Genomic DNA, 24,231 nt, shown 5'->3' with positions numbered 1-24,231 from the left:
CAGGTGAAATTACTGAATAAAGGTAATGTACATACTTTATTTTAATAAATATTGCCTAACTGCCAAATGTAAAAAGTTTTATGACAAAACTGATTGTAGAATGGATTCAGTTTCAAAGTGATACCTACTTCTCTTATACTCCATTCTGTTTAGATAATGCTGGGCAGAAAAATATAGGCAAAGATTATAAGAGAAATAATATAATAAGGAAGGTATAACATAGTATAATCTCTGTGCAAAAGAAAATGTAACTTTAAAATAATACATGTTCATAGAAATGAGAGAAGGGAATATGTATTGAAAATTGTGCAACATGGCTTTTAGAGGAGTTAAGGAAAAATAGAAAACTTTATTTTATGATTCTTCAACAGAAAAAATCATTTACATTTTGCCAAAACTCTTTTACAGATGAAATTAAATAATGGTTTCAAATGTGGGTAAATATGTCTTTAGTTGCAAAATTTCAGAGACAGGCTGTACTTTTTCCTGATAAAAGTCAAGTCCAGTAAGAAGTTCCACATCGCGGACCCGGGCAATGTGTTCTTTCAATCTTTCTTCAATCCATTCGGCTTCCAGTTTATCTTCCTGTAAAAGAAACAAAAGGCTATTTTCTATAGGGTATGATTTTTCTTTAACAGGAAGATCTTTATTACTTAGAAATCGTCCTTTTTCCTTTTTTTTATTGAGGTATACTTGACATACAACATGATACTAGTTTCAGGTGTACAACTTAATTTGATATTCCTGCGGTTTTTATTGCCTTAAATCTTTATTTGATACAGCTAAATTTTGTTTATTAAAAATAAAACTAAAAGTACAAAGTATACTATAACAGATCACCACAAAGTCATAAAGTTTAGCTATTTTTATATTTACTTCAGATAGAAATTTTTTAAAGAAATGAAATCTTACGGATAAAGTTAAGTCCCCAGTGTTCCTCTACTCAGAGCTAATCATTATCATGAGTCCGTGTGAATCCAGACTGTTGTTAAAATTTTACTGCACATCTATATACAATATATGGAATTGATTTATGAGTTTTGAAATTTCTAGAAATGATATTGTAAGTGGCATTCTAGAATTACTTTTTCATTTAATATTATGTTTATAATCTATCCATAGTGACACATCTAGATTTAGTTAAGTCATCTGTTGTTAGCTGTGGTTTGTGGCAGCACAGCTTTCTTCATTGCCATACTGACAGTATTTTGGGCATTACAAATAACACTACAACGGATAACTTGGCCCATGCCTCCTGTGTTCAAGAACATGAGTTTCTAGGACATACAAATGGAGTTGTTGGGTCTTAGAGTACATGCAACCTTGACTTTGCCAGATGTTGTACCTAGCACTCCTCAAAGTGTTTGTGCCAGTTTACACTTCCATTGGCAGTGGAGGATAATCCCCATTTCCCTGCATCCTTGTCAAACCGCAGGGTGAAACAGCGTTTATCCCTGTTTAAATTTTATTACCGTGAGAGTTAGTACAGTTGAGCATCTTTTCAGATATTCCTTGGCCATTTGAGTTTTAATAGTTTTTTTACTATATCAAAGTTAGTTCAATAATTTAGAGCCGTGGATTTCTATGAAATTCCTTACTCTTTATTTACTAATTTTCTGATATTCATATAATATTGCTAATTTTCAGTTAAATTTTAAAAAGTAAGAAAGTGTAAAAGTTTGCTTAATTAGAGGAGTGTGTGTTAAAACTCTCATTTGATTTCAGTGCAGTGGTTTACCAGTTTTTTAAATATGCCAGCTTAAAATAAGTGGCTACTCTTGGAGCCAGAGGAAGTATATGGGGAAATTACTCTGTTTCTAACCACTGAGGCATTTCTCTGTGTGCGATTCATGATGTGAGTTAATTTGTTTTTCTTTTTTTTGAGGAGGACTAGCCCTGAGCTAACATCCAATGCCCACCCTCTCCCCTTTTTTTTTTCTTGAGGAAGAGTGGCCCTGAGCTAACATCCGTGCCCATCTTCCTCTACTTTATATGGGATGCCGCCACAGCATGGCTTGACAAGTGGTGCGTCAGTGCACACCCGGGATCTGAACCTGTGAACCCCAGGCCGCCGAAGCGGAGCGCGTGCACTTAACTGCTTGCGCCACTGGGCCTGCCCCATGAGTTAATTTTTTAAACAACAAATATGCTGTGTACTAATTTGAGCTCATATTTCCAAGGAGAATCTAATTCAGTCTTTTTCACCTGCCTTTACTAATTCACCCATCAGCAGCATTTAGTATTTTTGATCACTTTTTTCATAAAGTTTCCTCCCACTTGGTTTATAATCCTCTACTCTCTCCTGGCTTATTTGGTATCCATCCAACTAAATGTTTAGTGAACACCTGACAGTCTTCCCTCTCTTAAAATTGCAATTAAATGATCTTAAAGTAGAACACATAATTGTATGTAGGCAGGGTGATACTCACGCTAGTTAGTACTCAAGCTAGTTAAATCAACGGCAACAACCAATCTGAACAGAAGCCAGCTGTAGACAACTGCTCTAGCTGGACCAGTGAGTCCCAACAGAACAGCAGCCTTGCATATACACAGTTTTTATGAGCTATATTTAAATACATGCTTTTGACTGTACATGTAATTGATTTATATACATATATATGATTACATATGTATTAGAACTGATACATAAATAGAAATATTTATGTATCTACACTGAAAATACAACTCATTTTGTTAGTTTCTTGAGGCAATATCAGTTTCAGTATTTTTCTCCCCAAAGCATGTCCTCATTCACTCTCCTTAACCACCGACAGTCTGCTTGTGGCTGCTACCACACGAATGAAACTGCCTTGTCAAGGATGACCTCACTGAGTGGGTTTTTTTAGACCTTTCTCTTGGTTAATCACCTCTAGGTTCTGAAAGTTCCTCCTCTGTCTCGCATAGCTCTGACTGCTTACCTCTTTGACGACACCTTCTGTTCCCTTAACTGACTCCAGTTTTTTCCATCCTGGGAAGTACAGACATTTCCCGCAGTTCCATCTTTGGAACTCTTCTCTCTGCTTTCTTCCCTTTGGCAATTTTAGTTCACTCCCGTGATTTAAATCCAAATCTATCTCTATGGAACTTCTCTTCAAAGTTCCATACCTGTATTTTTTCCAATACCTGCTGAGTGATTTACAATAACGATAGTCACTGGGACTCATGGCAACATTCTCATTTATCTGACAGGAATTTCACAATACAAAGTTGAGGGAAAAAAGAAAGAGGAAAAGGGGGAAGAAAAGATGGAATGAACAAGGGAAGGAAGAAGGTAAGTAAGGAAATATGAATCTCGTTCCCTAGACCACGTGTGAAGTGGAATTGTGACTCTCTCATTTCTACAACTGGTGCCAGTTCCCTGAAACTCCTTCTGGTGGGAGTACCTCCCCACACCCAGTGATTAGAATACTTAACAGCGCGGAATTTTCATACAACATGACCCTTAAAGCAGGCCAACTATTTCACTGAGTGCTTAAAGCACAATCACCTGTTCTAATGCTGGTGGACATACTGGCTATTTGCACTTATTAAGGGACAGTTTGTGTATGTAACTGTACTCTCTGGGTGATTTTATTATAGAGGATTTTCTCTGCATATGATTTCACTTCATGTTGACTTTAGAATGTAACTCCATCATGATTTCTTCATAATGGCCATCATTTGCTTACTATTTATTGAGAATTCTTTGGGTTTCATACGAAATATCTCATTTAATCCTCACAATCCTCATGAGGGGAAGTGAATTTTTTTATACAGTTGAGGAAAGTGATATTCAGTTATTTACCCAAAGAGGTCAAGTCAGTAACTGAACCCAGGATGCCCAACTCCAATACCCATGCAGGTAAGTTCTATTCTATACCACTCCTCACATATCCTCCTAGAAAGTCAACTAGTTTCTCAACCTGAAGACCACCAAGAGCAAGTCTGTCCTTCCCAAAACAACTGATTGTCTTATATATTTCCTGGCCAGTCACGACTAAATTTTCAGTCACCTTTGACTCTCTCTCATCCTGCCTCTCCCCACCCTCATATCTAATTGTCAGCCACATCTTATTAACTTCACAGTCTCTTATAATCATAGCTGGGATTAAGTTTGCTTTATACTCATCATATTTTGTCTTGTAATTATCTTTATAGATGTCATATCCTTATTACTATACTGAAAATTGCTTTAAAACCTTGTATAACGTCTGATTCATTAGTGATGATGTCCCACTCAACAGAGATGATGCCCTACTAATTTTGAGATCATCTCTGCTTGGATGATCAGGGAAGGCTTCATTCTGTTTGTACTTTATCTTGAAGTATAGGTGGAATTTCTAGCAGATGCAACAAAAGAGCATTCTAGAGGAGAGAAGAGTATGAGCAATGATGCTGAGGTAGGGAAACTCAAGATGGGTTCAAGCAATTCCAAGGACTTCAGTTGACATGGAACTTGGGTCTATAAGATGAACTGAGAGTAAATTGTGAAGAGCCTTAAGCACAGACTAGGAGATTTTTGTTTGTTTGTGTATTCTTATTCAGGGTAGATAATCAAAGTTTGGGTATGAGAAAGTATGTCATAATGAAAAACTAAATTTCAAGGTGAATAAGTTGGTAGTGTACAGAGGTGAAGAGCAGGAGGACAGGAGACAATGAAGCTACTTAAGGTTCATCTTCATAAGTCCTAATAGAAGGTGATAAGGGCCTAGACCAGGGAGAGCAAAGAGTTTCTTCTTTGCACATCCATTCTTTTTTTTTTTTTTTAAAGATTTTATTTATTTATTTTTTTCCCCCCAAAGCCCCAGTAGATAGTTGTATGTCATAGCTGCACATCCTTCCAGTTGCTGTATGTGGGACACGGCCCCAGCATGGCCGGAGAAGCGGTGCGTGCCCGGGATCCAAACCTGGGCTGCCAGCAGCGGAGCGCGTGCACATAACCGCTAAGCCACGGGGCCGGCCCTGCACATCCATTCTAAACAACCCAAAATGGTTACCTAGCACCTCTGTGATAAAGAACTTTTAACGTCAATTCAGTGGTAAAGAGCACACATTGTTTCAGGTAACCAATGTCTGCCACCGGAAGAGGAAGTGAAGAATGATGGCTTACCCTGGTTTCAACTCAATAAAATTCTGATGAGTAGGAAGAGATGCAACTACACAACATCTGACAGCTTCTTGTTTGCAAACTCTTCCTCACTCTAGGACTATGAGTGACCCACTGTTTAGCCTCTAACCTTTGCCCTCCATCTTCAATCCCTGAAAGACCATTCAAACACTCAAGTTTAAAACCTATCTTCAAGACCCAGCTAGAATGTCACCTTCCCTACCAGGAAGTATTTCTCTTTTGAAATTCTACAGCAATTTTATTTGTCCCTCTTTGTGCCACTTATCTCTTCCTTCTTGTATTTTACTAGGCTTCTAACTGCTAGACTATGAGCCCCTTTCGATAGAATTCACGTCTGATTTATCTGTGTATCTCCCACAGTACATAGTATGATGAAGGCAGCTACATGTTGAACACCTGAAAGAATAGAGGTGAATCCCAATCTGGCCTGGAACCTAAGCTTTAATTTCCAGCCTCTAATAGCCTCTGGAATTTTCCATGTGAAAGCCCATTTCTACAAACTTGACATGCCTAAACTTAATTATCCTATCTATCTGCCAAAATAGTTCTCATTCCTAACTTCCCTCTTTCTGTCTTTTTCCTAATTACCCACATTTAAATCTCTGATTCATCTTTGAGTCTCCCTTTTCATTCGGCTCTTGCATCCAATTAGTTACCAAATCCTCTCCATTCTTCACTGGAAGATTTTTCCTGATCCTCTCCATCTATTCCAATTCTGCCCATTCTTCAGGGCCCAGCCCTACTCCCACCTCATTTCATGTAACCTTTATTGAATATTCCAGCCAAATGTGTTTTTAATTTGAAACACTAAATCTTTATAAGAGTGTTTAGCAATTAATCCCAACTTTGTGACATCTCTTACTTTTTAATTTTTAAAATAATTCTTATACTATTGGCTGACCCATTTATGTGTCTCTATTTCATTTATCCTCATTTATATATCAAAATTATATATGAACTCCTTGAGGGCAGAGACAATGCATTCCTCCTCGGTGCATTATAAAGAGTTTCTATCATAATACTGCACATTAAATAGGTACTCAATACATCTGTTGAGTAACTTCAGTAAAACCCAATCACCAAGATACGTATTTTTTCCTATAAAGAACATATATGAAAGTTAAAGTAACTATTTACACATAATTTGCCTTGATCCAAAAAGACTTTGAGGTCTTATCTAATACATGATGTTAAAAAAGGAATGTTACTTGAACTAACTTATTTTGTATATGCATATATATAGATGTAATTAATTGCAGACTTCATGTTTCAAATTGATGGAGCTTTTATATTTACATAGTCATTCAGGAAACCTTAATTTAGTGCCAACTTTGGAACAGAACTTTAACGTTTGTATCCAGAATCAAAATATTAATAAGATGCCACCCCTTCCCTTATTAGTGAGTGTGAATAAAATGTATATAAATAAAATACATAAGATATGCATATATAAACACATGTTCATGCAGACATATACATGTTTAAATTGATATTAATTACACAGACATCAATAGTCAAAGGAAAAGTTAAAAAATGAGGTCATTTTTAGTACAACTCTACCCATGAAACACCTGAAACATGCATTGTTGTCAGATCACTTTTCCGAAAGCCCAATGAGCTCTGACCCATCCTTTTCTTGAGTCCCAGACTCTCCCAGGGCGTACTCACAGGGCAGCTCTCCACGTTGGTGGGGCGGTGAGGGATGATAAAGGGTAGGACATCCAACCACCCCGGGCAGGCGTCAGGGGTGTGGCTCTGATTTTGACAGCTAGTCAGCACCACAAAGTAGTGTGTTGGGATGGGAACACTGGTGTTCACTACATATCTGAAAACACAATTGAAAAGACTGGATGTTAGTATACTTTTGCTTCTAAAGATTAAAAATGTCTTTAAATATTTTTAAAGAAACACCAAGGCAAAAGAAGAGTAAAAGAAAGTAAATAAACAGAAAGTACAAAATCTTATCACATATTTTTTGACTTCAATGAGCCAGAGATTTACAGAAGTCCAAGCTTGGTCATCTTAATATTATAGGAAAATATTAGAATACAAAGAAAAGCAGAGCGTGATATGATGCCCTCTGTGTTTCCTAGTTCTGTGGACTCCACACTTCACGTGACCTTCTCTAACAGAAGAGTGGCTGGGAAGGAGCCCTGACTTGGACTCCAGCTGTGCACTTCCACATGTGTACTAATCCTCTCACGTTCCATGACTTACTAAGTCTCCTCTACTTTAACACAGAGGTGATCCTGTGCTACCATCTCCTGTAGACGTGGAGATAAATCCTTGAGTTTCAGATAACAAACATGAAAGTACTTTTAAAAGCTTTCAGTGCACAATAAAGGTAAGTTATTAGAATGAGTCCACTGAAAGGAACATGAGCTGGTATAAGCAGTAACGCATCACTATGAATCAGAACTTCTACACTGACTCAAGCTAGACCGCTTGGGTTCGTATTCTGGCTTTACCACTTATTAGCTGTGGAACATAGACAAGTTACTTAACCCTATCTGTGTCTCAGTTTCCTCATTTGTAAATGGGGGTCAATGGAATCTAACAGGGATGTTTTGTGGATTAAACGAAGCCTATGAAAGTGCTTAGAAAAGGAGCTAGCACACAGTAGAGTGCTATCAAAGAGTTTGCTAGAATTATTAAATGGTGAAATGCAGGCTCCATAAACACTGAAATAGGGACAAAGCAAACAGTGTAGGACAAGGCCACACACTCAGTTGTCATAAATGTTACGCTGCAGGAAGGCGCAGGCAGAAATCATTGCTTTTCATAATCTAGGCTTAGACAGCACACTTATTTACTTTGGCCCTACCTACATTTTGATAATAAAGTAAAATAATGGAGGACACTTCTAAACCTCTCTATTCTTGTGTGCTGCTTTCAAAGGTAATTCTTAGCAACCTGTTACGACCAGGTTTAGTACAAAGATGTACAGTTTAGTAGGACTAGTTTTCTACATGAAGCCTACACCCTCCCCTGGGAAATACTTTTATGAATCATCCACTATTGGACAATATTATGAATCGTCACTACTTGATTTTTTAATTTATTATATTGCTGGACTAGTTCTATATTTATCAATAGTATAGTGAGTCTTGCCCATCTCCTTAACCTTTACAGAATCACCTTCTTCCTTTGCCCATCAGTTTAGAAATTTTCTGAATAAAAATGTTGCTAAAGCTTTCCTGGACAATTTTTCTTTGCCCATTAGTTTAAATTTTTGCCACGTAAAGTTTTGGCTGAATATTTAGATAGTCTAGTTGAAAATAATTAGATAACATCTCTATAAACATACTGTGTATTGTTTAGAATACTGAGCTTTTGTTTAAAATACCAAGGTTTACCCTCACGATACCCTACTGCTAAATCAAAAAGTCCATTTGGTTTCAAATTACTTACTCTGTAATTTCATTTGGAGCATCAAAATGACCATCATAATTATGATCAAATACTGGTCCACTAACCACATTCACTCCATTTCTTTCCATGGCATGTTTTACAAGAAGAACACTGTGGAAGTAATCCCATATTTCTAAAAATAAAAGAATAAGGTGTTAAAAATATCTACCTCTATTGAACATGGAACTATCTTCTATTATAGACAGGTACATTTAAACAGCATCAAATTCTGCTTTAATAATTGTCAATGGTGATTGGATAATTCTGTAAAACAGTTCATGCAACAAAAATAAATGGCCACATTAACGATAGATTTTTGTTGTTGATATGGTTGCAGTCTTGAAATTACAGTTAAATATGTCTCCAAATTCCTCCCTAGGGCTGAGTTGCCTTTGAGACCGTGAGTATTAAAAATGGCCAGAACACACACGCTGCCTTATTAATTATGACTCTAGGGACAAACACCTTTCACTTACTTATGATGAGTGTCAGTAGAATTTTGTTTTGTGAATAGCTCTTTACAGTTAAATTAGGGTCAAAAGCAACTTATCAAAATTCTAGCAACAAGTCACCCAAAGTTGAAGGTGAAAAGAAATTATGTTAGACATCCTTCCTGTTTCTATATTTAAAACATTAGAACAAAATGACTCAATATCAGGAACAAATTGCAATAAAAGATGTGCTTAGTTTGTAAGTTCATAGAGTCACTTAGGTATTTTTAAATTAATGATCTAAATATGTACTTACTTTTGAATGCTTCATACATAGGAACCAAATTACTTGCAATTAAAGCATCATATTGACTCTGAGAAGTTCCACTGTTTGCTGCAAAACAAATTAAATTTATTAAATCTAGCTATAAGAGAAAATACGACATATTACATAATGGGTAAATTACTATTACATACGAATGTTAATTTATTAGCAGTCTAAACACCAAGATACTAAGTACTCTCCAGTAGAGGTCATCAGTAACGCAGGCGGTTTTATGCATTTGATACTGTAGTGGGTTGAATGGTGACCCTCAAAAAGCTGTGTCCAAGTCCTAACCCCCTGTACCTGTGAAGGTGAAGGTAGGAAAACAGGGTCTTTGCAGATGTGATTATGTTAAGGGTCTTGAGATGAGATTATCCTGGATTTAGGCTGGGCTCTAAATCCAAGGACTGGCGTCCTTATAAGGAGAGAGAAGGCTGAGAAGAGGAGAGACTCAGGGGAGAAGGCCATGTGAAGACGGAGGCGGAGACTGGAGAGATGCAGCTACAAGCTAAGTGATGCCTGGTTCCCCCAGAAGCTGGAAGAGGTAAAGAAGGATACTCCTCTGGATTCTCTCCTTCAAAGGGAGCACGGCCCTGCTGACACCTTGATTTCAGACTCCTGGCCTCCAGAACTCGGAGAGAATACATTTCTGTTGCTTTAAGCCACCAAGTTTGTGGTAATTTGTTACAGCAGCCCTGGGCAATGCATATAACACCAATATGAATGCATAGCTATTGAATGTTCACAAAATAGTAAGGCAATTGTAAATAGTTCTTCCGAAATAAAATTTTCTTAAGAAAGTGAGTTTTAACCCAATGAAGACTGCTGACTGATGACACCACAAATGATCGGCTCTGAGGACTCATGGACGTGCTATCAAGCAGAGTGAGTGCTGGGCATGTATGCTCTGGAAGCAGACTGCCCGGTTTGGAAGCCCAGCTCCACTGTCTCCCAGCTGAACCACCTGAGCAAAGTGCTCTGTCCTTCTGGGCTTCATTTGTCTCATGGCATCTAATTCATGGAAATATTGTGAGGATTAAAAAGGTACAAGCCCATAAAAGTTTATATTTAAACTCCGCTTGGGTATCTTAACTCAGACTTAAATGAAAGGCCAGTGGGTGGGCACCAAAAGGCAGGGACAAACAAGTTGTTCGTGGTTTTTTCCTTAAGGTTTCTCATGCTGTTCACTATCCTCAGATCCCCTATAAGCCTTTTCTACTTTTTAAGCTGAAAGTTGGGAGGACAATCAACACAACATTACCTCCTTTTCAGAGGAAAATAAGAATTAGCTTATAATGGAATTCTAACAAACAGAATTTATAGTGGAGAGTTAGAAGGGAGTTTCATTTTATCCTTAATATTTTTTGAGATAAGCTGTTCAGTTATTAAAAAATTTCATTTCCTTCTTGAGGCAAACATTTATATATCAACCTATATCTTATTGCTTAAGACACAATTTTATATGCCCATTTAAAAAATTCTTTTTTTTTAATTTTATTTATTTATTTTTTTCCCCCAAAGCCCCAGTAGACAGTTGTATGTCATAGCTGCACATCCTTCTAGTTGCTGTATGTGGGACACAGCCTCAGCATGGCCGGAGAAGCGGTGCGTCGGTGCGCGTCTGGGATCCGAACCCGGGCTGCCAGCAGCGGAGCGTGCGCACTTAACTGCTAAGCCACGGGGCCGGCCCTAAAGAATTCTATTAATAAAGTGTTGCAACTATTTAAGGTTTATCCTAGGGTTTGCATAAGTTTGGTAGTTCTAATTGACTCTAGATATGTTAATAAGATATATCAGTTTATTTGTCCTAATTCTGTGTTAGGGGCTTAAATTGTTGTGCTACTTGCCTTTCACGCCTTTTTTTTCCCCACTATAAATCTCACAATCTCTAAATTATAAATCTCTAAACTGACCTCTTTGGTCATGACTTCCAGAAAAATGAAGTCAAATATCAGGAGTAACCCCATTCCCAGAAGCTGAAATTGCTGAAAATCTCATGGGTGAGTTAACGAAAATGACATTTACTGCTGAACAGGGAAGAGATTTGAGTTTTAGAGAAATCACACTGGCTTTTGCATGTTCCCAAGAGAGACAGACACTCTCTAAAATGAACTTAAAGTTCATTCAGCTGCTTAATCTACAGTTTAAAATTGGTGAACATACACTGTAGGAGGCCTGAATTCCTGCCTGATTTCCTTTCACAGGCACAGCTGCATTCCCCATGCAGGCCTGAGCTTGGGCAGTAGCCAGAAAAAATGTTTTTTTAGACACTTGTGTCCCTTTCCAAAGAATCTTCCGTTTTAAAATTAAACTTAAACCTGCCGAACTCTCTGAACATCTGGGCCAGATTAGAGCTGATGTGTGGTTCCCACTGCAAAATTTATTAGTCTATATTATAGCTGTGGCACTGCTCTGGGCCGGCCCACAACCACTGGAAGCCTCCTGGGCAGCTCCTTCAGCCCAAGCAGGTAGTTTCGGTGGGGAGCGTATGTTTAAGGCACATGTCCACATCCAGCTGATGAGGGCTTTCTAAGCTGTTAAAAAAGAGTTATACCAACCAGGAGGATAGAGGAAGCCGTGGGAGATATTCTTGTCTGCTGAATAGAAGGAACATTTTTGGCTCTCAGAAGGAGCAACCCTGACATCAGCCCGCAGACAGTCTGGGACAGTGGGAGGAAGAGGCGATGTGTCTCCCTGTTGAAAAAGAGGAAAGAAAAAAAAGAGAAAAGAACGCCCACAGTGTGGCTCACCCATCACCTTATATGGTTTGTAACTTCCCTAGAATGTTTTTCATTTAACCTTTTCCTATTTTCTTAGTGAATCAGGTCTACGCAAGCAAGGGAAATGGATGTCTTCAGCAATGTTTTCTTCTGTGGTTCCCTTCTGTTTAGGGACACCAGGAGGGCAAATCAAATACACCTGGGAAAGGAATATTTGCAGAATAAAACCTGAATTGAGAGCAGAGGAATAATGGGAGCTACTGCTAAAAACCAAACTCCTTTTCAGGATCTAACTTTTAGGTGGGGATATATGTTGTATTTCAATAAAACTGAAAATAAAATATAAAAAGTTTATTTTTAAAATATACATATGAACTAAGGATATTATTTTTCAGTTGGGCAGGAACTTTTAATCAACCTAAGATTAATTCAAAGTAGCTCTAGTTGTCAAAACTTACTCATTTGGGGATTGAAATAAATGTGTAGCTATGCTTCATTTACCGTGAAACAGAAGAATATATTTTTTTATATTTTATTTGTAACTCCACTTAAAGACTAATACAATAATTTATTCGCTAGCAGGCATCCTATAATTGTGCTGCCTAATCCTAGTATTGCCCAAGGTAATACAGTATTGCATAATTATCATATTTTGATTAGCATATAATCATGAGTAAGTAAACATTTTGCTATTCATTTAATTTTTTCAGAGATTTTGACTTATATGCCCTCTACTGCCCATAATGTATACATTTCTTAATAAAATTTTTTTATAATTTATAAAAAAGAAGACTAAATTAAATTAGGATATCCTTCCTCTATTCACTGCATTGTACTAAAAGCAAAAATTAGCAATGGAGTCTAAAATGTATGCAGTAATCATTTTAAAATATATATGTGTATCAAATCATGTTGTACACCTTAAACTCACACGATGTTGTATGTCAATTATATCCTAATAAAGCTGGGAAAAAAATAAAATGTACAAGATCAATTCACAAAGGAAAAGGCAACTTACATTGTGTGCTATATTCATAGGCAAGAGCATACCACGAGAAGGTATAGAACAGGTAGGAGTTGAAGATGAGGGAAGTCTGGGGAAAGCCAAACAGAGAATGTAGCCGCTAACACACTGCAACAATCCAGTTGGAAAACACTATACAGAAGTCAAGGAGACTTCTCAACTTGACTGAACACATTTATCTCTGCTTCCTTCCATATCCCATGAAAAAGACAGTAGAAGAAGATATATAAGGGATGATAAGAAATTTTCAGAAGCTGGAAATCAGATAAACATATTTGTTTACTGCTGTAACATGACTTAACACACCAGCAAACACTGACAACCAAAAGCTTATGGTTAGGGAAAGCACAAAGAAGCTGATTCCTACTGCAGAACCTCAAGGGTAGAAATTGTAGTCTGCTAAAGACAGGGGATATGCGTAGCGCTGGAAAGAAGGGGATAGGCTAAAAGTCTGTAAAAGAGGCTAGAGAGAATGTTTACTCACTGGAGAGGTGGAACCAGAGGGATGATCAGACTAAAGGACACAAGACACACCAGAGAGCAGGCGCACCATATTGAAAGCAATGGGATTCAATAAAAATCTATATGCTGAGTGGTAAGATTCCCCCCAGTCACACTGTCCCCATGTAGCCTGCCAATCTTATATGCTGGATCACATGAGAAGTGTCCTTTCTTTGGAAAACAAACCAGCCTGAAAACTAGATACTTACAATTGGGAATCTCCAACAAAATGGCTGGCTCTCATTCTGATCAACCAATAGTGAAGCCTATCAGCGGGCAAGCCCCTGTCATGTAGCTTAGTGTCTCACCCTTAAAATATCAGCTGACAGCCAAGGACCACTAGATATTTTCTGAGGTTGGGGGTAGAAACCAAGAAGAAGAAAACTCGCTCCTCAGAGAGATGAGAGTACATATGGCATCCATACAGAAGGATCAGAAAGCAACAGAAAAGGAAACATAACAGAAAGAGCCCTTGGGATTTAAAAATATAACAGCAGAAATAAAATATTCAGTAAGATCTATAAGATGAAGTTGCACATATCTCTCAAAAAGTAGAATTTAAGACAAGAGATGTAAAAAAGTAGGGAACATATGAAAACATTGGAGGATAAGTCCAGGAAATCTAATGTCCTACTATTTTTGAAGGAAAATTATTTCTAAAATTCTAAAGATAAACCATCAATTAAGTATGTAGACTGAATAAGAATCTTTTGAGACACACAAAGTCTCAAAAACGTATCTTCCTTTCTTCCTTTCTCAGGAAGCTCCTGAGTGGTATAGTCCACCAAAACAAGAAGTGAACCAAGAAATATGAAGATATTTATGTCAGAGGCAGTAAATTAGTTCTCACTATTTATTTCACTCTCCTGGTAGCAGACACTGGAAAACTAAAAACATTTGTTTATATTCTTTAAAAGAATATATCATGGTAAACAGCTATGAACGACCAGGTTTCTTCACTTGGCAGAAGGGCACATAAAGATGTCATAAAATGGGAGAACCAAGAATAGCAACTGCTGACTGAGTCAGCCCCACAGACATCCAGAATATTGTGAGTTGATGTTCCCTACCACATATCTTTATAATTTTACTCTAAAACTTCACGTTTAGAAAGTTTTACTTGAAGAAATGCACAATACATAAATGTAGCCATATATGCATTTTCCATAATGTAAGGAAAACGAAATGCCTGTATTCAACAGCTAAAATTACAAAAATAAAATTATGAAAATGTTAAGGAGGGAAGTTCTGCAGCTGTGGAAGTTGTGCTCAAACAATTTAGTTGGACAAAATGTTGACTGTTTTCTCAAAGTGGCATAGACTTTGGGTTGGGGGAGATGGACCAGGATGGCTTTAGCCAGAAAGTACTAAAAAATGTTACTGTTTTCTGCTAACTGAAATCTTTTTTCTTACATACCAAACTTGAATCCCTAAATAAAAGTGCATCAAGACTAGGAAAGACGGGACGTGGCCTCCTTTACAAACGTGAGATTATGCAATAGCCACTCCTCTAGAAGGATTGAGCGAGATATGGTCATGTCATCTCTGAGTCTTCAGCTCCTGACAGAAGGCATAGAAACAACACCCCCACCACACACATAAACAGCTTAAACCCTGCCAGCTTTTCAGAGTTCCTTAGAGTTTTTTAAGCCAGGGGATAGAAAGTCAGGAAAACAGTACATAGAACTGAGACACACAGACAAAATCTGAACTCCCTTGCTCTCAAAATTCTTCAAGAGAAGTAGACAATGAGGACAGACAGGAAAGTGAGATTCTTTCATTTATAGTGTGGTATGGGGATAAAATAAAACTTGAACAGGAGATAAAATTATTTTATTGAAGTTATACACTGTCTTTCCTGCAGGCTGAATGTAAAAGCTAAAACTTAAGTATTTGCAGATTGGATAGTTACAATCTTGCCTTATGGTAAGCATAACAACTTTATAAATTTTTAATTATTTTTCTGGTCATGTGATTTTTTTCTACAAGGAACAAGATTTCTCATAGTTCAAAAAAAATTTTGCAATACACAATAATGTCTCTAGTTTTTGAAGACTTATAAAGCATGATTGGGTCATAATTTATAATATCAGAGCTAATAAACTTTAGAAACAATATAGGGTTTTTAAACAATCAGTGGTATGGGAGATATATACATACTTAGATAAAGACAGAGAGGGAGACATATTCAAAGTACGTTAGATTTTCTTCTGTGCAAAAGCCCTTTGATTTCCTATTAAATTTCTGAAGTATATATTCTAAATAATAATTGTAATTCGTGCTTTTATTTTCAATTTTTCACTTAGCAACAGAAAAATACAGTTCACATTTTCCTACTGAGTAGGCCCAGAAGAAAAAACCTACATATAGTTTGATTAACCTTAACAGTTTCGAAGCAGTTGTTGTAGGACCATGATTTCAAATCACGACTACTTCCTCAGAACTCTTCTGAGATAATAACAACAAAAACAACAATTTAAAAACCCATCTAAACCACAGAAAAACAAAAACTCCATAAAACTTAAAGGCACAAGCCAATTGGGCCCATGCCCCAAAGAGTGCTTATTTAAAGTCTGATTTTTCAAACACAGAGCTGATTTACAACATTTTTATGTGAATCTCAAAACATCCTTGTATGTAATTTTCTTGAACCACAACATAGTAACAGAGTAACTTCTGAATTAGAAAGCAGAAAATTGCTAGAATTCCATCCTGTCACATGGAGAGAGAAATACATAAGTGGTTCTGCGGGATCAGTACAAGGACAGGGACTTCTGGTGACAAAGAAGCTAGTTTTAAAGCAACAACAAAAAAGAATTGTACTAAATGCCTAGTCTGAGCCCACTTACAATCTCTCTGCCTTTGATTTCCGCTAAAGCTCATACAAATTCAGGAATGCAATACAGCAGAAGAAAGTATTAAAAATATAAACATTCCCTTAACTCCACACAATCTCTAGTACCTGGACTTTTCAAAATAGAGAAGTGACTCGTAAGACCAGCTTTGAATATACTGCCCCTCTCACAAACAAAAACAAATAGAAATTATTTTAAGGAATAAATAACTTCATATTGCTGTTTATTAGTACTTTCACAGTAGGTTGAAGAAAATCATGAACAACTGAACATTGTGCATATGAAGAAAGCGATGTTGCCATTAACCATATATACCAACTCAGATGACTGTAACATATTTGCCCACATTGGGAAACAAAATTAGTGCTCCCCCACCACTGACCACAATTAAACCATTGTCAGCAGCAGAGTTGGCTTTCAGGACACACAAAGCTTTAATTAGTAGTGGGGAAATGTGCTTATTTTTCTCCAAAAATCTTGAATTGGAACAAAAAGGGTAAATAAACTGGATACAATCAATCACTTCCTTTCCATAAAAAGAGAAGGAATATCTGTACCCATAGCAAGAACAGTAATAGGTTGAGGTTTGTCATTAGAGTCTTTGGATCTAAAATACTAGGGTTTTCTCTACAAAAACAGCTTCCTGACTATTTACTTCTGGTTGAAAATACTGCTTTGTCATTAAGTCTTTAAAAATTATGGTTGAGATGAATTCATCCAATGCATTCATTCAATAGGCATTTACTGGGCAACTCTACTGTGCTGGGAATACATTAAATAAAACCACCCCTGCCCTGAAGGAGTATTTGGACTGATTTTTGGCAAATTTTGATTTTTGCTTTAATTTACATTTCCCAGATTGCTAATGAAGGTCAATTGCTTGGCTCATATCCTTTGCCCATTTATTAATTAAGATGCTTGTCATTCTCTTGTTTATTGGTAGAAATGTATTAGCTATTCTGGATCCTAATTACTATTCTAGATATTCATCATTTGTTTCTTACACGCAATGTAAATATATTGTCCCATCCATAACTTTGTCTTTTTATCACACATTAAAGCTAATATAGTCAAATTAATCAACTGCCTCTGTATTTTTGCTGTTGTTTTTCTTGTGTCCTAAGAAATCCTTCTCTATCCCATGGTCATAAAGATATGCACAAAGGAAAATATGCATTTGCTGTTCACACGTAGGTCTATAAATTCACCAACAATTTAATTTTGTATATGGTGTGAGGCAGGGATCTGATATTTTCTTTCTTATGGTAGCCAAACGTCCCAGCATCATTTATTGAAAAGAAGTTTGCCAGATGGTGAAGAGGGGTGAAGAGGGAAGAGGATTTAAACAACTGGATTCCAACCTCAGTCTGGAGAGATCTGTGATGTAGCTCACCTGTACAGGTAAGTCTAGCCTGACTTACTCGAGTGCTAGATCCTTCAGGGAAGAAGTATCTCTTTTTACATTGTGCTCCTGTGCTTACCATAATACACAGCAGACAGTAAAGTATTTGTTAAATATTCAAATAAATACAAAGCCCTTTATAATCTGGTTACCCTCACCTTCGAGGTGCACCCACCATGTCCTTAGGATATACCAAATGAACAGTGTGCCTCTGTACTTCTTGTTGCTTTTCTTTGAAATCTTGTTTTCTCCCTGCCTTATCAGTTGGACAGATGGCCTGTAAACACTTTCCAATTTCTCCTCCAGGTAAAACACAATGTGTTGCTCTTTTGCACCCACAGGGCACCTATAAATACCTTTAAGCAGTACCTGGGAGACTGTTGTACAAGCCACAGGCCAGTGAGCTCCCTTGGGGATTTCTACTGAAAATCAAAATTCAACTCTCAGAATATTAGAAAACTACAAAGTTTTTCTAGCCTGCATGGATCAATGCACATAGGAACTTACTGGCTTGGGGACTGTATATGAGCTCCACAGGGGCATCCTGATAGCTTTTCCAAATCCACTGACATATTCTCTATGGTAAAGGAGACAGTGTTCCTGGTTCTTCTGCATAACCCTGGGCCTCCCAAAGGGCAAATTTAGTTTCTCTGTTGCTGTCACTAAAATAAAAATAACAAAATAAAAACGTTTATAAAATTACCAAATGCTTCTATGCATAATAACTACCATTCTCAGATGGACTGTTATGTGCCAAGTACTCTGATAAATATTTTACACACTTAACCTCTTTTACTTCTTACAACGGTATGAGGTAGGCGTTATTATTCATTCTACAGATTACAAAACAAAGGCTTCAATGAGTAATTTAGCCAAACAGCTAACAGGTCACAGGATATATCTGAAGAGATAAAACCTCAAAATCAAAAGTACATACATTACAACAAAGACGACCTATGTTAATAATTGTCATAGGGAAGATACTGGAATTTTATACAAAGTATGTCCTAATGTATTTACTTTTAATTGTCTGCTCCTATAATCTAAAAATCCATCAATTACTGATATTAAAAAACCTGCAGGGTATTCATGCCATGGAATAACACACAGCAGACTATAAGAAGCTTATCAAACAACCAACATATTTACTGAACTGTAACTGGGTGCCAGGCGCTATTCTAAGTGCACAAAACAGGCCTAGAGAGTTTAATACAGGAACACCTAAAATAAAACCTGTAATAATAACATTGCTATAAATTCTTTCCATGGATTAACTCCTTAAATCTTTACAACTACATGAGGTGGGTACCATTATTACAGATGAGGAGACCGAGGCACAGAGAGGTTAAGTGATTTGGCCCAGGTTGCCCAGCCAGGAAGCAGTAGAGGGAGGACTCACACCCAGGCAGTTGGTCTGCTCACATCTAAGAAAGGGAACAGGGGACTGAGCATGCGGCACGACCATTTCAAGAAATTTGTTTTGTTCCTGGAACCACTGCAACTACCCCACGCTTGCTATTGTGGTTATTAGATCTGGGTTTTCTTTGCCTCCTGTATATTGGCAATAAAATCTTTATGTTCAAAAGCCCCTGTGAGCTTCTTTCCAAGAATCCCCAAAAGAGCAGTACTGTGTTTTGTTAGGTCTAAACATCCAAGACTGAACATGTTTTCTACTGACTTACCTTCATCCTGGGTGAGATTCAGCATTTGATTCACACGTTCTAGAGAAGCATCCTGCAAGATGATGCGGGAGGGGGAGAAAGTAAGTCACAGTAATAACACACGTTTTAAACAGTGATCAGGATTATTTCTGCAGTACTCACACGAATGTTTTACTAGTGAACAAAGAAGCCAGACTCACTGGAGTTTAAATTCCAATTCTGTCACTTACTCAGAAGTATAGAGAAACTACTCCCCCTGGAATACATTTTTTTTGTGCGAGTTTGTAAAGATAAAACTGATAATGGGGCACAGCATTCTGACCAGAGCTGGAATCAACGACTAACTTGGGGTGACAACATCCCAGGGCTTCTCAAGCTTTAGAACACATACAACTCACTTGCAGGCCTGTTCACATGCAGCTTCTGATTCAGGGAGCCTGAGCTCAGTGGGGCCTGAGACTCTGGACCTCTCACCAGCTTGCAAGTGGCGCAGATGTTGACCCTGGGACCACACTTTGAATAGCAAAGGGCATTCTTCACAGAGAGGAACTTGGGGTTTGCAATCAGGGAAACCAAGCTCCTGTGACCTTGGACAACCTACCTAACTTCTCTAAGCCCTCCTTATCTCTAAAATGGGAATGAAACACCCATTCTGTAATGTTTATTATTGTTACCTTAAATGGTGGTTCCATGAGGTTACTGGAAGCAGTAGGTAGGAAACCCATACCCTCCCTCAGATTTGATTTTTATTGGGAAGTTTGACTGGACTTTTGTCCCTCAAAGCCTCTTTGGTTGGTTACTTATTTATGTGGTGCCATGTTGTTCTGAGGATTAGCGAGTGTGGAGTTTTGCTGACTCCTTCCTGTGAGGAATAACTCTCACCTGAGGCAGCAGGTTTCTCTTGAGCTCTACAACCACATTTGAACTCGGCCTCAAATGCATCTAGACATTAGTTTTAGCTTGATGGACTCCTGATATCTGGACTTCAATTCCATTCTGAAATTGCAGCCCCACCATGGCTCCAGTTCTCACAGGTGGGCTTGGTCCTTGCTCTCAAAGCTCCCGTTCTGACCCCTGGCCTTTGGGGGTCCCCTCCCAGCGCTCGAATCTCACCTTCTTGAGAGTCTCCTGGGATCTGAAGTCCTGCTCCTGAACTCAGCCAGGTGCCTGATCCACTAAAAAGGCCTTCCCAATGCTGACTGACTGTCAGCCAGCCTCCACACGCTGCCTGATGGGATTCTTCACTGCTACCCAAAGGAGTACCCCCACTCTGAAGGCTAGGCTTCTTGCTGGGTAGACTCCACAGCATCTCCCCTCATGGGTGTATCTGACGCTAGACTGCAATCCTGTAGCCTCGCAGCTATTTCTGCTCTAAGTAACCAAGCTTGACCATCTGATTCTTAAGCTGTAAGAGGGATGGTTTATGAGGGAAATCAAAGTGAGCTCCAGGAGTCTACTGTTCTGAATGGTTAAGGACAGTTAGCTCACAAGGGAATTAACAACTTCCAAATAGTGCTTCCCAGTTTACAAAGCATATTTACATACTTTTAATCTTATAATGTATTTCTCATTTCCAGATAAGGTTCAGAGAAACCACATACCTTTACTGGGTAAATATCTGCACTAGAACACAAAGCTGGTTGTTGGCTACCTGGTTATACATTGGTTGTTCCTTTACATTCTTATGGATACATGAAGTTATTACTTATGGGTTTTTTTTGTTTTTTTTGCTGAGGAAGATGCGCCCTGAGCTAACATCTGCACCAATCTTCCTCTATTTTGTATATGGATTGCCACAATAGCATGGCTGCCCAGGAGTGGTGTAGGTCTGTGCCCAGGAACCGAACCCGGACCACTGCAGCAGAGCACACCAAACTTAACCACTAGGCCACCGGCCTGACGCATTACTTACCCTTTGTAGCTCAGGGCATGAGCAACCTAGATCATCTGTGGGCAACGGAACAGTAAAGCCACAAACAGAAAACTCGGACACTTCCTTGGCATGGGATGGCTCATAAAAAGGCACCTTTAGGAGATGGTTTAAACTGCCATGGGTACCGTTGTTTGGTGCTGGGTGAATGTGTAGAAGATCTGTTTTAAAAAATTTAGAGTGGTTTTAAATTGGAGGCAACAACATATCTGTAGGAGCTGGGAGAAAACAAGCCCCTCCTGTTCACTTCCTTTAACAAATTCTGCTGCAATGCAGTCGCGTCCTGCACACGCCATTCAGTGTACTAACTTTCTTCCCCTGACTTGCCATCACCTAGCCTTTCCAGTTGCTGCAGATGAGCTGCAGGAACTTTTAGGAAGTGGTTCTGTTCCTCCAGAGAAAATATCATTGTTTAAATCATCAATTTGTTCCTTAAACATATCATGGTTTTCTAGCATAAAAAGCTATACTTTTAGTAAAAACAAATGGAAAGAAGTTAAACAATTTACAACCTTATTTGTAGTATATTTACTTAATTATATGAAAATTATCTAAGGACAGATACTATTTAAACATTAAACTAGGGAATTTTGCTTAACATATAGAGAACTTTTTCTAGGTTTTTTTCTATAAAAGCAAAACATGCAAATATCTCACAAACATAGGCTTTCACGTGGCTCCCCCTGAGTTCTACCAAACAGATCTCTCCTTGACCTGGAATCCTCTCTAGTCCCTTCTAAGCCTCCTCCCAAAGGGCCAGCAGCCCTGACCACAAACTCAGCTTTGGGAACCAAGAATTTGAGCTGTTAAGGCTACAACACATTATTTTTAAGTGGATACTTTTTGGTCTCTAAGTCACATTCCATCACCACAGGCCAGGACAAGATTAAGAGCGACAACTGTGAGCATATTTATGCCCAGATTCCTGTAGCTAAAGGTGAAATTGTAACTTACCCACTGCCTTGCCTAGATGGGTGACTTGTCAATACAATGGTCTGAGGTAAGCATGCAGGCAGAAAAGGTAGGTTAGATTCCTCAAAACTCTAATTCTTTAAGGTTTTTTAACATTGATTGTACTAACAAGCGTCTATCCAAATAGGACTTACCATCCTTTTATGCCAGAAGCTCTCTCTGTAATTACAAGAAAATACTTGTGTTTTTCAGCGTGTTTTTCTTGCTTTGAAATGTTGGAAGTGTAATTTTATTTAAGTTTTATTAAATTAAATTTTCATATAGTAAATAACTAATAGAAAAGCTGGTCTCCTGGGATCTAACGTTTATCATTACTAGAAACACAAAAGAATTAATTCTTATCGCTGAATAATTCTGAATAATAAATAATTCTTCTCCATCTTTTCTATTTTCTGTCTTCTTAGTGCAGAGCATCCACCTTTGGGGATTCAATTTACCACCAATTTCATAATACATATTTTTAAAACTATATCCACATTTTGCTGTTGAATTTATATAGATATACTTACCACATATTAGATTATAGACTTCAATATTTTCAAATGGTTCAATTTCAGTCTTCTCTTTAAAACTGGGTCCATACGCCAAAAAGATAGCCTAGGTGGTAACAGTCCTACCATTACTAGATGCATCTAAACTCAGAAACAGATGGTAGGAGAGATACACTGTGGTTCTGTAACAGCTCTCCTATTTGTACTTAGGCCTTTGTAAGGATTTCTTTTCAGATTTCAAAGTGATTTTTATATCACTTCCACCTGTGATGTTGTACCAATCCCAATTAAATACAATCCGTCCTGTGCTGACTTCTCTCTCTACCTGCATCCACAGCACCTCAGATGTCAACAGACTGGGAGAATACAGGCAACAGTGGACAACCAACGTCAGCACAATGCTACCACGTCTGGGCAACAGAAATTAGAAATTCATCCTATAACATCATGTATTCTTTTCATATTCCTTTCATATCATTTCTCAAATATGTTAATTTACGAAAAAAATGTTGAAGTTTCTAAGCATTAAATTTTTGCACTTCTACAAAACCACTGATTTCTTAAATATATCTCCCCTTTATTTTTCAGATGAACAGACCTAAATATTTTTATTTATATTTAATTAATTAATGTTAATTATACTCTTTATAACAGATCTAATTATTTTAGATTGCAAATAACTAGAAGAAAAGTATCAAACATAAGCTATTCTTTTCTGGTAACAGGGGTGTACATATATACATACATATATATGTATATACATATAATACATATTTTTTCTTCCCCAAAACACTCAGCAAAGAATTGGAGGTGTAAGTTTTTCTTGCAGCAGTTAACTTAATAGTCAAATAGTGCTCTAATTAATAGAGAAGCACTTTGTCTCCAGAGATTTTTCAAATATTTGCAGAGATATAACTCATCATGACAATGTTAAGAGGCAGTACATTCGATAAGAGTCTAACATTTTTTGCTATTTGGAAAGGGATATACATGCGTGTATGTGTGTGTGGTATGTGTGTTTTATGTAGTGTGTGTGTGTGGTGTGTATGTATGGTGTGCAGTGTGTGTGTATGTGTGTGGTGTGTGTGTATGGTGTGTAGTGTATGTGTGGTGTGAGTGTGTGTGTGGTGTATGTATATGTATGGTGTGCAGTGTGTGTGTGTGTAGTGTGTGTGTATGTGTGGGGTATGTGTGTGTGTATGTATGGTGTGTAGTGTTTGTGTATGTGTGGTATGAATGTGTGTGTGTGTGTATGGTATGTAGTGTGTGTGTATGTGTATGGTGTGTGTATGGTGTGTAGTGTTTGTGTGTGTGTGTGTGTGTGTGTGTGTACGTATGGTGTGTGGTGTGTGTATATGTATGGTGTGCAGTGTGTGTGGTTGTGTGGTGTGAGTGTGTGTG

At 37.8% G+C, this 24,231-nt stretch overlaps 1 protein-coding gene across 1 annotated transcript in view; it reads right to left on the bottom strand.

The window, feature by feature from the left end:
- Positions 1–329: 329 nt before the first annotated feature.
- The window catches only part of LOC101406263 (ectonucleotide pyrophosphatase/phosphodiesterase family member 3-like), a 123,500-nt gene continuing 99,598 nt past the window's right edge, over positions 330–24,231 (bottom strand). Inside the window, exons 17-25 of the mRNA XM_087444123.1 lie at positions 22,849–22,936; positions 21,350–21,528; positions 19,459–19,510; positions 18,284–18,438; positions 11,833–11,968; positions 9,266–9,343; positions 8,519–8,651; positions 6,776–6,932; positions 330–585 (exon numbers count right to left, since the gene is read on the bottom strand). Of these exons, the coding sequence (XP_087300249.1) occupies positions 415–585; positions 6,776–6,932; positions 8,519–8,651; positions 9,266–9,343; positions 11,833–11,968; positions 18,284–18,438; positions 19,459–19,510; positions 21,350–21,528; positions 22,849–22,936 (1,149 nt within the window). The 3' untranslated portion in view covers positions 330–414. The remainder of the gene's footprint in view (positions 586–6,775; positions 6,933–8,518; positions 8,652–9,265; positions 9,344–11,832; positions 11,969–18,283; positions 18,439–19,458; positions 19,511–21,349; positions 21,529–22,848; positions 22,937–24,231) is intronic.

This window comes from Ceratotherium simum, chromosome 19 (assembly GCF_057802395.1).
Source record: "Ceratotherium simum simum isolate JZ-2026a chromosome 19, ASM5780239v1, whole genome shotgun sequence".
In the NCBI taxonomy this organism is placed as follows: Eukaryota; Metazoa; Chordata; class Mammalia; order Perissodactyla; family Rhinocerotidae; genus Ceratotherium; species Ceratotherium simum.
Note: the sequence above shows the minus strand (reverse complement) of the source record. Positions and strands in the feature narration are given on the sequence as shown.